At 41.1% G+C, this 15,623-nt stretch overlaps 1 protein-coding gene across 1 annotated transcript in view; it reads right to left on the reverse strand.

Moving 5' to 3' along the window:
* Window positions 1-322: 322 nt before the first annotated feature.
* The window catches only part of TMEM212 (transmembrane protein 212), a 34,081-nt gene continuing 18,780 nt past the window's right edge, over window positions 323-15,623 (reverse strand). The window contains exons 2-4 of the mRNA XM_073578844.1: window positions 7,407-7,466; window positions 6,795-7,118; window positions 323-839 (exon numbers count right to left, since the gene is read on the reverse strand). Of these exons, the coding sequence (XP_073434945.1) occupies window positions 819-839; window positions 6,795-7,118; window positions 7,407-7,466 (405 nt within the window). The 3' untranslated portion in view covers window positions 323-818. The remainder of the gene's footprint in view (window positions 840-6,794; window positions 7,119-7,406; window positions 7,467-15,623) is intronic.

Genomic DNA, 15,623 nt, shown 5'->3' on the forward strand with positions numbered 1-15,623 from the left:
TGTGCAGGAACGTTACAAGCCTCATCACGCTAGAAGATCCAACTTATGTGTGCGTTGTAAGGATTCTGTATAGGTTGTCACCATTTCAACTTCGTCACCTTACGAAACCTCATGTGCCTGACTGAGGCCGAAAGTGCCAACAGAACATGAAGAGGACTGGGGTTTCACTGCATAGAGGCAGTGAGAAGAGGCTTTAAAGACCTACGGGGAAAAGCGAGCAGTGAGGTGAGAGGTGAGGTGAGCATTAGGCTTTTTCTTTTATCTTGTTGTCGGCCCGCTACACTTCACAAAAATGGCGGCACAAATTACAAAAAAACCTGTATTCCGTAAAATATGGATTTTTTAAAAATGTAAGTAGCAGCATTCATTGCACTGAAATAAATTTGTCCATCTCTAGTTCCAATTTATGGGATCCCTTTGTGCATTGGTGATCCAGGCCTCATGACTGTGCAGGAATCTTCACATCATTGAGGCCGTGCTGCAGGCTTCTGTACAGCTGGATGGCCAGGGGCTCCTTTGTCTCACTAACTGCTGGGATCGAAGCAATATGCCATCATTTTATGAGATACGAAAAACCCTTTAACCAGGAGAATAATGTTCAAAATTGAGAGCGGTGGTTAATACATTTTAATAGCTAACTGTAAAGATGGTAGCAAATAGGAACTTCCGTGACTGCTCAGGTCTCTTCATCAGGCATAGTATGACACAGGAGAGACACTATTGTTGCATCTAGATTAAAAGAGCTATGTTGTGACACAAACTTGAGCACATTATTCTTGCAACTTTTAATGATGCCAATTCTTCACGATATGTTCGCATTACCAAACATTTTTTCTTCCCTAGCAAGTCAAAAGAAAATTATAGTCAATGTATAACAATTCTCTACTTTGTGATTGCTATTGTATTAATATTTTGATCTTGTTCTTATTATGCATAAATGATTATATCACTACCTTCTTTATAACTTCTTTTCACTGTACCATCCCTTTAAGTTATTTTTTTTCTGTACAAACTGTTTTTTTACTTGTGTGCTTAAGGGGTTTATTTATTAAAAAAAAAAACAAAAGTGACACCATTTTAAAAACTGCACACATCAAATTATTCTAAACTGCTTTTAGGAAATTGATTAACCCTTCAGATACTACACAAGAACTAAGGCACAGTGGAATGAAAAAAAAATTTAACTACAATATTACTTTAACTGCAAATGTTTAATTTTCACAAGTGGTAGCAGGAGAAATGGCCCACAAATATTGCACAATTTCTCCTGAACGTATTCAAGCAAAGAGCAAAAAAATCCCTAAAAACAGTATATTTATTAAATGGTATATTAAAAATGGGCACTCACAATAATCGAATACAAAAATGCGAAATTACATGGTATAAATTGGTTCACCTTTTGGGGGTGTCTGCTGTTTTGATAACTCAGGAGCTCTACAAATGCAACATGGTGCCTGAAATCTATTCCAGACAAATGTACATGGAGTGCCCGCCAGGGCCGTGGGGCACTCGGTACCGGGCAGCTTCTTCAAGGTGCAGTGTCACCCGGTCCGTGGCCCTGGGCATCTAATAAAAGGGGGATATTACAGGGGAAAAATAAAAGAGTTTGTAAAGTGTTCATGACGGGACCTGTGGTTTCTGGTCAGAGGTGCAGATCCTCTGGGACAGGTGGTGTGATGCAGCAGGATTGGAATATCCACAGGCAGAGCAGTTGTCCCAGGGCAGTAGTGAAAGAAAACATGTATATTTGGTGGTGATCGATGCAGCAGTGCTGAGTGGGTGTTGCAGAAAGAATTCAGAGGACACAGCTGTGTGCAGTTCCGAAGCTTTACTCACAGTTCTGGTGCGCACAGATGCCCGCTTGGTGCTGTGTCCTTCAGGTAAGGGGCCCAGTCAACTCCCAGACAGATAAAGAACACCTTTCCAGCACTCCCTTCAGTATATGCTTTTCCTGGCTGTCTCACTGTGTTGCTTTCCCGCCTCTTCCTTCCCAATACTTCACAGTCAATGTCCCAGGCCAGCAGCCGCGGACCTTGTCGGATAACATACTCTCTGCACTTCCTTGCTCCCTTTTGGCTGCCTTTCCGGCGAAGATAACTGTGGTTTGTGGCTGAGGTACCTAAAGGTGCCTCAACTGTCAGCTTTCTAGCTGAGTCCGTTGTCCACTCCACTAGGCTAAGGGCCGATACCCATCTGCGACCTGATCCCTCCACCTGACGTCAGTCAGCGTGGAAAGAGCCCCACGGGCAGTATGGTCACTGCTCCGTGCCTCCAGGATCCCTTCCCAACACAGGGAGCTTCCTTCTGTCTCTGTCCCCTCCAGCAGCTCCTTCCCACCAGGAGCTGCTCCACACACGTCTGTTCCCTTCTTCCCTTACGGGAAGACCGTTTACGCACGTCCTTCCACTTCTTACCCTACGGGAAGACTGTTCTAACTTTCCTTCTATTCTCCAGCTCTAACCCTCAAGTTCCACCCACCTTCCAACACCCTTTACTACCCGGCAGGTTTGAGATGCTCCTCTCTTGGGGTCCATCCAGGGTGTCCTGCTGCTATATGGTGTGTGTTGGGTGCAGGTGTTAGAGTGCTGTTAGGTGCCTCCAACTTACCTGGGAAGTGGGATACCACACCTCTGGTTGAGGTGCAGTACCTCTGCGGCGACTAACCCTCAGGGGTGCCACATACGCACCAAATAGAACTTCTCTTCTGAGCTCTGCCGTGTGATTAAACAGCAGCTTTACAGCATACTACTAAGGGCACAGGACTACTTCACAGCATCAATGGGAGAATGGATGGAGCCATATACTGTAAAAACTTGAGTAACAACCTCCTTCCCTCTGCCAGGACATTAAAAATGGGTCATGGCTGGGTCTTCCAGCAAGACAAAGACCCAAAACATACAGCCAAGGCAATGAAGGAGGGGCTCAAATAGAAGCACATTAAGGTCATGAAGTTGCCTAGCCAGTCTCCACACCTTAATCACATAGAAAACTTATGGAGGGAGTTGAAGCTCCGAGTTGACAAGCGACAGCCTCAAAATCTTAATGATTTAGAGATGATCTGCAAAGAGGAGTGGACCAAAATTCATCCTGACATGTGCGCAAACCTCATCATCAACTACAAAAAACATCTGACTGCTGTGCTTGCCAACAAGGGTTTTGCCACCAAGTATTAAATCTTGCAAAAATGACAAATACACACCGGCGCTGCAAATACACAGTCAATGGATAAGCTGCTGGCACACCTGGCAGATTAAGTGTGCTATCTGCCACTGAAAAAAACAACTGCAACTACACTGGAAGTGGCCGCGCTTAAAACGCTGTGTGATAAATATATCAAACAAACTAAAAATGACAGTCAAACTTTAAAAGGCAAACATTACTCACTATTGCGAAGACTGATTGTGGCTGATCATATCGCTCTTAAAATCACGAATATTAGAAAGAAGAATCTCTGAACTGAAGCAAAAAACCAGGGAGCGTCCTCCCGTTTGCAAAAAGAAGCAGCTCCCCGCAAGAGAGCGCGTCCCCCTGGGCGGCAGACAGCCACGGCCGATGGCGCCGCCGAACAGTAGCGTGGTGAGCAAGGGGCGTGACTGGCGGGGGGCGTGAAATGTGGGTGGTGACGTCACCGTGCAAGGACCAATCCTGACGCGTTTCGGGGGAGCCGTCCCCCTTCCTCAAAGGTATGGATCTTGCACTACCGCCCACACTCTATATACCCCTGCCTCCACAAGAAAATGACGCACACTTATCCCATTATGTGGCGCAACACCCTCAGACTGAATATTACTGAAAAATCAATAAAAGCTGAACTTTATTCAAACAAGAAACTAACAAATAAGACAATTAAAACCAAATGCAGACTACTTAAAATCAATTATAATACAAATGACACAGACTCCACACCCCCCAAAATATTTCAGTTGGTAGTTATGATTCCAACAATAATAAATAATATCCAAAGGGGTAGTCCTTCTTAACTACAGGGAAGCCAGAAGAGATCTTTTTATTATTATTATAGGGATAAGAATCCTACATGCAAGGAGAGAAAAGGAGGCAATATATATGGATCACAAAGCATAAAGTTCGATTTCATGATTGAGCCCATTTACCGTGTGGTAATTGTTCATGTTGTGTGCAGGTGAGAAACAAGAGAATCACGCAGACTACTTTTTGGAATATGGAAAAAACTGAGATGTTCCATATTAATGACAATTTAACATGCCATTCTACGGGGGTTATTTATATAGTAAAATGTCCCTGCAATAAGTTTTACGTTGGTCGTACGAAAAGAAAACTTAAAGAGAGAATAAAAGAACATTTGAACAATATCTCTAAGGGATTTTTAGGACATCCGCTGTCTCGCCACTTCGTGGAGAAACATGGCAAGACACGTATGGGGTCCACCTTTTTTGGCATTCAAAAGGTTCAAAAAAATCTGAGGGGTGGTGACTATATTAAGAGTATGTCGAGGGTTGAATCCAGGTGGATTTTTACATTGGATAGTTTGGTGCCAAATGGGCTCAATCATGAAATCGAACTTTATGCTTTGTGATCCATATATATTGCCTCCTTTTCTCTCCTTGCATGTAGGATTCTTATCCCTATAATAATAATAAAAAGATCTCTTCTGGCTTCCCTGTAGTTAAGAAGGACTACCCCTTTGGATATTATTTATTATTGTTGGAATCATAACTACCAACTGAAATATTTTTGGGGGGTGGAGTCTGTGTCATTTGTATTATAATTGATTTTAAGTAGTCTGCATTTGGTTTTAATTGTCTTATTTGTTAGTTTCTTGTTTGAATAAAGTTCAGCTTTTATTGATTTTTCAGTAATATTCAGTCTGAGGGTGTTGCGCCACATAATGGGATAAGTGTGCGTCATTTTCTTGTGGAGGCAGGGGTATATAGAGTGTGGGCGGTAGTGCAAGATCCATACCTTTGAGGAAGGGGGACGGCTCCCCCGAAACGCGTCAGGATTGGTCCTTGCACGTGACATCACCACCCACATTTCACGCCCCCTGCCAGTCACGCCCCTTGCTCACCACGCTACTGTTCGGCGGCGCCATCGGCCGTGGCTGTCTGCCGCCCAGGGGGACGCGCTCTCTTGCGGGGAGCTGCTTCTTTTTGCAAACGGGAGGACTCTCCCTGGTTTTTTGCTTCAGTTCAGAGATTCTTCTTTCTAATATTCGTGATTTTAAGAGCGATTTGATCAGCCACAATCAGTCTTCGCAATAGTGAGTAATGTTTGTCTTTTAAAGTTTGACTGTCATTTTTAGTTTGTTTGATATATTTATCACACAGCGTTTTAAGCGCGGCCACTTCCAGTGTAGTTGCAAGTATTAAGTCTTGTTTGAGAGAGGGATCAAATACTTATTTCTCACTGCCAAATGCAAATACATTTATATAATTTATAAAATGTGATTTTATTTTTGATATTCTATCTCTCAATATTAAAATTAACCTTCCCTTAAAAAATAGGCTGTTCATGTCTTTGTCAATGGACAAACTTACAAAATCAGCAAGTGATCAAATACTTATTTCCCCCACCCTAGTATAATGCAGCCCTATATAGTATAATGCAGCCTCATATAATATAATGCAGCACCCCATAGAGTAAAATGCACTCCCTCAGAGTATAATGCATCCCTATATAGTATTAAGTAGCCTCATACAGTATGATGGAGCTCCATAAAGTATAAGCAGGAAGGGAATTTTTTTAGGGTGAATTTAACCCCCATTTTTGCCCCAATTTGTACTATGTAATTTGTATCTATGATTATTCGTAGTGTCCATTTTTAATATAATATTTAATAAAGATATTGTTTTCAGCTTTGTTTTTTTTATTTTTTGGGCATGTATAAGGGCCCTACATATACAGTATATAGGCGATGGTTATTCTCCTGAATGTAGTAAGATCTCATATGTGCTCAAAAACTGCTGTTTGAGCACACAGCAGGGCTCAGAAGATGAAAAGCTCTATTTGAAGTATAAAATTGTCAAATTTTCTGGAATAGACATCGGTCACCATGTTGCATTTGCAGAACTCATGCATTATCAAAACAGCTGACACCCCCAAAAGGGACCCCATTCTGGAAACTGCATGCCTCAAGGAATTCATATGGGAATGTGTTGACTATTTTAAACACACCGTTGCTTTATTGTAGTAGTAAAATATGGTGCTGAGGCTTAAGACCCCTAATGACCTCTGGAAAAAGGCCTATCGAAAGTTGTTACGGAACTTAAAAAAAAAAGGAAAATAAATACAAAAAGTGATATTGCTTATGTCTTCATTCTCCAAAGCCTTGAAGCACATTTTCTCTTACAGAAAAGCCATGATTTCAGTATTTTTCTTCAGTATTTGAATTAGGACTACAGGGACAAAAACTGCCCTCCCTGTTTGCAGTGTGTCAAACATAAAAAATGGTGTTATTAAAGTGCTGTACTGCAGTATATAAAAGATCATTCAATTCATAGTCACACAGACTCTGCAGGTCCTGAACTTCCCTGTCAATTGAATCAATGTATTATCATTCACATACTGTTACTATCTCAATTCCATTGTCTATGTTCTTCAATGCTGCAGTAGATCACTGCACTCTCATTTAGGACTTTCTATCCTTATATGCACACTCTGATTTATCTGATTTAGGACTTTTATACTTATAGGAATCAAATTACAAATCGTTCAAATTTCATGATACTTGAAGTCGATTTGTAGCGGATTCATTAGATCATCTCATCTTTTAATGCAAAACTAAACTTTGCAAAAAACAGATTCAAACTGCTTACATTTAAGGTGCCTGTTCGTAGAATTCTTGCTGATAGCTTGATCACCAACCCTAATGATGAGCACATAATGCAAACACTTGAGATCAGGTCAAAGATTTGTAAAGCAAGATGATACAATTCATAGTGGAGAGGTTCTTGGCATACATTCTGAAACTTGGTATAAGGAAAAGGATATTTGATTGCATAACCAATGTAGTTGGTTGATGACATCCCAGCAAAAGTATAGTAACAATATGGGCCAATAAGTATGGATGTAATGGCCACAGTAAGCTGAACAGGAGATCCGATGATACTTAAAAGGCTCAACGTAAATGTGGATTCCCACTGCAAAAGATATCAAGCATAAAGTCAACTTTTATACAATCAGCCATTTGCGCTAAGGGTGCTAAGAGACAGTCTCAGTCAGGGCTTTTCGATACAGCTAAGTCAAGAGCAAGAAATTGTACCTTTCCTTGGCTTTTGCTCCCAATAACAGATATTATTCATGTAAGGCTATAATGTTTTAGAATTTTTAAGCTATTGGGAATTACAGCTGACTTCTTTAGCTCGTGAATAATAAATTACTTTGTTGGATTAGTATCAAATATTGAATTATGTTAAATGAAAAGTTACCAGTGGTCTCTGAGTCCATTCACTATAAGCTAGGAGTGCAAGAATGCCAACTGACAGAGCCTGTGAGAGAAAAGGATATTTAACATATTAATATCATCTTAAGTTTCTGAATAACCTTAATAATGGTAATTGCACCCACACTATCATTATCTACAATGAATAATAGAGATGAGCAAATCAAATTGCAGAGGATAGAGTTTGAGTCGAATTTCCTGAAATGGTTTACGTGAATTCGAACACCTTGAGATTCAATTCACAGTTTGAAAAAAAACTAAAACTCACCTGGCACAATTTTCACATTTAACACTCATACCAAGTTTAGGAACGCATACAGCATTTGAAAAGCTTATGGTAATGATTAATATATCCTCATGTTCCCTCTCCTCTACACCCTTGGATTGTTGGTGTATGTGTTCTTTGACTTCTTGACCATTTTTAAATATTTGTATAATAAAGAGACTCATATTTTTTATCAAGCTTGCTGAACTGGGAGCTGGATCATTTTTTTCTTCTGTGCATTGAGACTGGCGCAAATGTATTCACCAAAAATCTAATTTTGGGCGGAAATACAGTAACTCAAAGTTGGCAAACTTGAATTTGAAAAGATTTGCTCATCAAAATTTAAATTTTTGGGTTGCCGCACCTCCCAATTGTAATAAAATAATAATCAAAATGTTGTATGTATATTTCCCGCCATTAAAATTTACAGTTCGACACGCAAAAAGCAAGCCTTCACACAGCTCTTTTGAAGGAAAAATACTAAATATAATGGTCTCAAAAATGGCTAGACAAACCAATTTTTTTTTTTTTTTTTTGAAACTTCAGATTTTCTTAATTTACTAAAATAAAAATAATTATTAGTATTATTTTAAAAAAGCGATATAAGTAATCATAATGACCTAGAGACTTGAGACTCATATTGCCAAGTCATTTTTACTGCACATTGATCATAGTGAAACCAAACTGAAAATATATCTCATCCTGCAATCATCTATGTTGACAAAAAGACGATAGCGTTAACGTAAAGAAAAAAAGCATAAAAGCAAAAAGGAAGCAAAGGGGCAAATGTAACATGTAAATGTGATAAATCTCATTGATAGTTGGCTCTCACAGACCTGTAATGTTGTCATAGAATCATAGAATCATAGAATCGTAGAGTTGGAAGGGACATCCTGGGCCATCTGGTCCAACCCCCTGCTCAAAGCAAGATTCGCTAAATCATCCCAGTCAGATGTCTGTCCAGCCTCTGAAGACTTCCATTGAAGGAGAACTCACCACTTCTCGTGGCAGCTTGTTCCACTCATTGATCACTCTAACTGTCAAAAAGTTTTTTCTAATATCTAATCTGTGTCTCCTCCCATTCAGTTTCATCCCATTGCTTCTAGTCTTTCCTTGTGCAAATGAGAATAAAGTTGATCCTTCTACAATGTGACAGCCCTTTAGATATTTGTAGACAGCTATTAAGTCTCCTCTCAGTCTTCTCTTTTGCAAACTAAACAATCCCAAATCCTGCAACCTTTCCTCATAAGACAGGGTTTGCAGACCGGTCACCATTCTGGTCGCTCTTTTCTGAACTTGCTCCAGTTTGTTGATGTCTTTTTTAAAATGTGGTGCCCAAAACTGGACACAATATTCCAGATGAGGTCTGACCAAAGAGGAGTAGAGGGAAATAATGACTTCACGTGATCTAGACTGTATGCTTCTGTTAATACATCCTAGAATTGCATTTGCCTTTTTTGCTGCTGCATCACACTGTTGACTCATATTCAGTCTGTGATCTTTAGGAGGTTCCTCTGTCCTCCACTCATTACATGTAGTAATGGCACCAGTTTGAACTTGTTTTCAGTATGAAAGACACCTGTCCACAACCTGAAACAGTCACAATCCAAACTCCACTCTGGTGAAGACCAAAAAGCTGTCGAAGGACACCAGAAACAAATTTGTAGCCCTGCACCAGGCTGGGAAGGCTGAATCTGCAATAGGCAAGCAGCTTGGTGTGATGAAATCAACTGTGGGAGCAATAATAAGAAAATGGAAGACATACAAGACCACTGATAATCTCCCTCAATCTGGGGCTCCACACAAGTTCTCACCCCGTGGGGTCAAAATGATCACAAGCATGGTGAGCAAAAATCCCAGAACCACACGGGGGGACCTTGTGAATGACCTGCATAGAGCTGAGACCACCATAACAAAGGCTACCATCAGTAACACACTACGCCACCAGGGACTCAGATCCTGCAGTGCCAGACGTGTCCCCCTGCTTAAGCCAGTACATGTCTGGGCCCATCTGAAGTTTGCTAGAGAGCATTTGGATTATCCAGAATAGTATTGGGAGTATGTCATATGGTCTGATGTAACCAAAGTAGAACTGTTTGGTAGAAACAAAACTTGTCGTGTTTGGAGGAAACAGAATGCTGAGTTGCATCCAAAGAACACCATACCTACTGTGAAGCATGGGGGTGGCAACATCATGCTTTGGGGCTGTTTCTTTGCAAAGGGACCAGGACGACATATCTGTGTACATGAAAGAATGAATGGGGCCATGTATTGTGAGATTTTGAGTGCAAACTTCCTTCCATCAGCAAGGCACTGAAGATGAAATGTGGATGGGTCTTTCAGCATGATAATGATCCCAAGCACACCGCCAGGGAAACAAAGGAGTGGCTTCGTAACAAGCATATGAAGGTCCTGGAGTGGCCTAGCCAGTCTCCAGATCTCAACCTCATAGAAAAGCTTTGGAGGGATTTGAAAGTCCGTGTTCCCAGCAACAGGCCCATAACATCACTGCTCTAGAGGAGATCTGCATGGAGGAATGGGCCAACATACCACCAACAGTGTGTGCCAACCTTATAAAGACTTACAGAAAACGTTTGACCTCTGTCATTGCCAACAAAGGATATATAACAAAATATTGAGATGAACTTTTGTTAATGACTAGTGTTGAGCGATACCATCCGATATCATGAAATATCGGATCGGATTGGATCGGACCGATACCCAAAAAGTATCGGGTATCACCGATTCCGATACCGGAAACCAATGCAAGTCAATGGGACAGAAATATCGGAATTAAAAAAAACCCTTTCTTTCCTTGTAGGTTAATTCTACATGAAGAAAAACAACTAAGAATAATGTAGAATGTATTGGGGGAGGTGAAGGAGACATTAAAGACATAGAGGTTTAGCCCAATCAAATGGAATAGCAGGAATAAATTTAAAAAAAAAAAACGTTCGGCGTTACAAAGATATTGACTATGTTAACCTTTTATATTTTGTCAGATATGTATGTTTCACTACTTCCATGCTCTTCACCTTCATTTTTACTTCTCCCACACTTTCTCCTTCATGATCCTCAGCAGCAGCATCTTTTTCATCAACTTCTTCTTCACCTTATTCATCTTCTTGCTATTATTCTTTTTTTTACATTCTTCATATTCTTCTTATTCAACTATTCTTCTTCTTCATATTCTACTTCTTCATCTTCTTCCTATTCTTCTTCATCATATTCTTATTTGTGACAGTCATTCCTATAGTTGTTATCTATAAAAGTTTGAAGATTACACCTTCCGTTCTGCCTGCCACAAAAGATTTACAACAGGATTTGTCCACATTCAGTTTGGCCTGCAGCAGCAGGCATTTTCCAGGGGCACCACGAGGAGGAATGGACTCACCCCCATACACTGCTTAGTCTTCTTCTGCTTATAATTTAGATAATATCTTTTGCTCTGATTTTTAGTCTTATGCTTAATGTTCTTATGCTTTTTGTTCTTCTGCTTCTTAGTCTTCTGCTTCTTGGTCTTCTGTCTCTTGTTGTTCTGTATCTTGGTGGTTGTCTTCATGTTCTTTGTCCTCTTGGTCATCTTCTTCAGGGTCATCTTTTTGGTCTTCTTCGGGGTGGTTGTTGTGCGCTCAATTTCGGGTTTGCCTCTGGCTTCTGGTGAGGGTTATGGAGCTGGCTGTGCTGACAGAGTAGTGAGTTCTCTATCTGGACTCCCTCTGTTGGTGAAGGGAGGTAATGAAGCTGATCTAAATGGCAGAGACCGGCCACCTGAGGAGGAGGACTGCGATTGGACATCAGGAGTTTCTGATTGGATTTAAGGCAGCCGACTCCCTAGTTTCTTGCTGGTGATTTTTCCTGACTGTGGCTCCAGGTTTCTAGTTTGGTTCCTGCCTTCCTAAAGCTAAGTTTTCTCTGCTATTGTTCATATGAGTTTTTGTCTGGTTTACTTAGTTTTTGTGTTCAGCCAGCCCTGGCTGGGACTGGGCTGAATAGCCATTTTGTCTCTGATCAGTTGATCTCTTTTGCTCTGTCTTCAGAATATACCTGAGTGCTGATATAGTGTTTTGAAGTCTAGCGACTTCAGGGCCTTTTTCTATCAGACATGTTGGACATTCTTTTTGGCAGGGTTTTTTGCGTGATTGCAGACAGCAGCTTTTCTTTCCTGTCCTTTCTAGTTAGCGAGGGCCTCATCGTTTGCTCAGCCTATCTTTCTACCTGTGTCTGTGTTTTCATCTTGTTTCACCGATAATACATGTTGGGGGCTGTCTTTGCTTTGGGCGACATTCTTTGTCGAAGTCACTATATTCCTCCCAAAAAGAATCCTTTTCTTTCATCAAATAAAGGTCCACCATGGGGCTGGTTCCCATGTGGCCAATGCTCAGCTTGTCCTAATATACTGCGGACCAAGGATTTTTTTAATTCATCTAAATCAAAAAAATTCCAGATCGTTCATCATATCACCTGCAATACAGAGGCAGTGATATATTTTGCTAGCTGTCCCTGTGAGCTCATATACATAGGAATGACCACTAGATCTTTAAAAAAACGTGTGCAGGAACATATCAGAGACATCAAAAACGCGATAGATTGCCTTGAACCCCATCTCCTCAAAACCATTCCTAAACACTTTTTTGTTAAACATAATTGTGATCCGAAGGGTTTTCTAGTCCGGGGGATAGACCATGTCTACATGGGAATACGTGGCGGCAATCTCAAGCAGAGATTGCTTCAAAAAGAAACCAGATGGATGACCGTTTTAAACACCCTTACCCCTAGAGGTCTCAATGAGGCCATCAGCTTCAAGCCTTTTCTTTAGGATTTTCCTTTTTTAGCTCACTTTTGTCTGGGTATTTTTTAATTTTTCCTTTTTCCCTATAGTGTTTCCATACTTCATATGCCGAGCGGTATTTTGCTTTGGTACGGATGTATCGCTGCAGATTGACGGATGAGTCCATCACTACGGACATTACATTCTTTGGAGAAGACTTTTTCCTGTTAACGGATATTTCTTATCGGCTTAAGTCACTTTACTTGTCATACTCTATAACATGTCGGGTTTATTAATTATCAACCCCTATGTTCCACATTTTATTGGATATGACGGTTATATTGTATATGTCCGTTTTCATATGTGTCTCCCCTTCTTGGATCTAAATATGGCAGGTGTTTATGGCTAGCATTTTTTACCACAATGTATTTGTGATTTTGAATATTTATTATGTTCATTTGCTATATATTCGTTCTTAGTTAAACCTTAAAATGCTAGTTATTAGCCTGCATTTGATCTTTTGTGGAATCCGTTTAAATTCTCCTACCTAGTTTATGGCACAGACGCACTACACGCGTGCGCTGTGATCCTGCCATGGCGTTGGGAGGACGCGCGCGTTGCCTGGGTGATGTGTAGTGATGATCAAACAGATCCTCCTGCTCATGGCTGCGGGCGCGCGCGCGCTCCTCCTCCTCCATGGGCGGGCACAACACGCTGGACGTGCGCTGATTTGCTAATCAATCTCGGCTGGACTACATAATAACCCATGACGCTGCTGATAGACCACGCCTCCTGATGAAACCACAAGGAAGTGGTGAAACGCGCGTCGAGGTTTAAGAGGGTCCCCTCCTGTCTCCTGTCCCGTGACTGCACTGCAACATGTCCGAAGGTAACGAACTCTAGAGACTTTGCTGCTATTCTGCGCTTATACGTGACCTGTATCCAGTTTACTTTCAGCCTTATCGGACACAGTTGGTCTATTACTAACTGACCCTCCATCACACTCTTGCAATTTCAGCTGTTATGCCAGCTGCTATAGCTGCAGTGCTGCCGCTTTATGGAGTTCAGGAGGCGCCCCTCTTTTTCTTTTCTCTGTTAGGAGTGTGGTGTATTTATAATCCACATGCATGCAACGGACACTATATAAACCTTACATCTTACTTACCTTGTTATTTTCTGTAATGGTTGCTGCTGTAAAGTTATGCTTTTCACTCCACACCCTTATTCCTCTTTCCCTTTCCCTTATTCCCTGCCTATTTGTGTGTGCATACCCATGATTTAACTTTTTGTCACTTTTTTCATGATTAATAAATTTTTGCATGATCTCTAGATATTTTGTGAGCCTCTATTCTTATTCAGGGTTTTCTGCTACATGATTAATATTCTGAGTATTTCAACATACACTAATGTGTAGCCTCAACTATATTGGGTTTAAATAATATCATCATTATCTTCTAGATATTTCCCTTTCGTTTGTTCTTTTTTGGTTTAATGTATTGGTCTAGAGGCTTTTCCACCTGACTATGTGGATTGGTTTTTTGGTTTAATCTGTCTTTGCTTTGGGGTCTGCTCTGGGGCAGTTTAGATTTTCCCTTTCTTTCTTTAGGCTTATTTAGTTCTCCGGCCGTGATGAGGCGTCTAAGACCACTGTAGGCACGCTCCACGGCTACTGCTAGTTGTTGTGGATAGGATCAGGGGTCTGCAATCCGCTAGTTACCAACCTCTACGGTTTTCTGGGCTTAGCTTGCTTTTTGTTTTTTCCTCCTCGGTGACTCATTCATAACAGAATCACCAGCCATACCGCAGATTCTAGGGTACTCAAAAGCAGGAGAGAATTGTAAAAAAAAAAAAAAAAAAAGTGTCAGAATTTTTTTTTTTTTTTTTTATATGTATATTTTCTCCTCTTTTTCTCTGGGGCCGTATGAGGATTCTTTTTTCTCCTTGATGGAGATTAAGCAATTGTCTGATCGTGTGGAACAGCTCGCTGCTGAAGTGCGGGGAGTTTCCGCCTATCTCACTCATTCACATGCTGTTGAACCAAGGATCCATGCTCCTGATTTGTTTTCTGGGGATCAGTCAAAATTTTTGAATTTTAAGAATAATTGTAAATTATTTCTTGCCTTGAAGCCTAACCCATCGGGGAGTTCTGCGCAGCAGGTTCAAATTGTCATCTCCTTGCTGCGCGGTGATCCCCAGGATTGGGCGTTTTCTTTGACACCTGAAGATCCTGTTTTGACTAATGTGGATGCATTTTTTCAAGCCTTGGGGTTGTTATATGATGAACCTAATGCTATTGATCAAGCTGAGAGAGCCCTATTGGCATTGAACCAGGGTCAGGATCCTGCAGAGTTATACTGTCAGAAATTCCGAAAGTGGGCGGTCCTTACTACATGGAATGATAGTGCATTGGCAGCTCTCTTTCAGAAGGGTTTGTCTGAGACTTTAAAAGATACTATGGTGGGATTTCCTGTTCCCTCTGGTCTTGACAATTCTATGTCATTAGCCATTCAAGTTGATCGGCGTTTACGTGAACGCAAGACTACACGGGAGACGCTGCCACATTTTGAACAAATGTCTGAACCTATGCAATGTGATGGAGTTTTGCCTAGGGCGCAACGTCAGGAGTTTAGAAGGCGTAATAAGCTGTGTTTTTTCTGTGGAGATGCCTCTCATGTTATTTCTGTCTGCCCTAAACGAGAGAAACGTTTTGTACACACATTTGCTGTGGGTGGTGTACAACCTAAGTTTCTTTTGGCAATTACTCTGATCTGCTCCTTATCCACATTTTCCGCGAAGGCTTTTGTGGATTCAGGAGCGGCCTTGAATCTAATGGACTTGGATTTTGCTAAACGTTGTGGTTTTCCTATGACACCTCTGCGGACGCCTATTCCTTTGAGGGGTATTGATGCTACTCCTTTGGCAAAGAATAAACCTCAGTTTTGGACCCAGAGGATAATGCGGGTCGCCCCAGACCACCAAGAAAATTGCAGATTTTTGGTGTTGCATAATTTACATGATACCATTGTTCTGGGTTTTCCCTGGTTGCAAATCCATAATCCGGTTTTGGATTGGAAGTCTGTGTCTGTGGTGAGTTGGGGTTGTCGGTTTGCTCTTGGTGACACTCCTGTTTTCTCCACCTCTCCCCAGTCGCATGATGTTCCTGACTA

This window comes from Dendrobates tinctorius, unplaced genomic scaffold, assembly GCF_039654945.1.
Source record: "Dendrobates tinctorius isolate UK_male_01 unplaced genomic scaffold, ASM3965494v1 ptg000060l, whole genome shotgun sequence".
Taxonomy (NCBI): domain Eukaryota; kingdom Metazoa; phylum Chordata; class Amphibia; order Anura; family Dendrobatidae; genus Dendrobates; species Dendrobates tinctorius.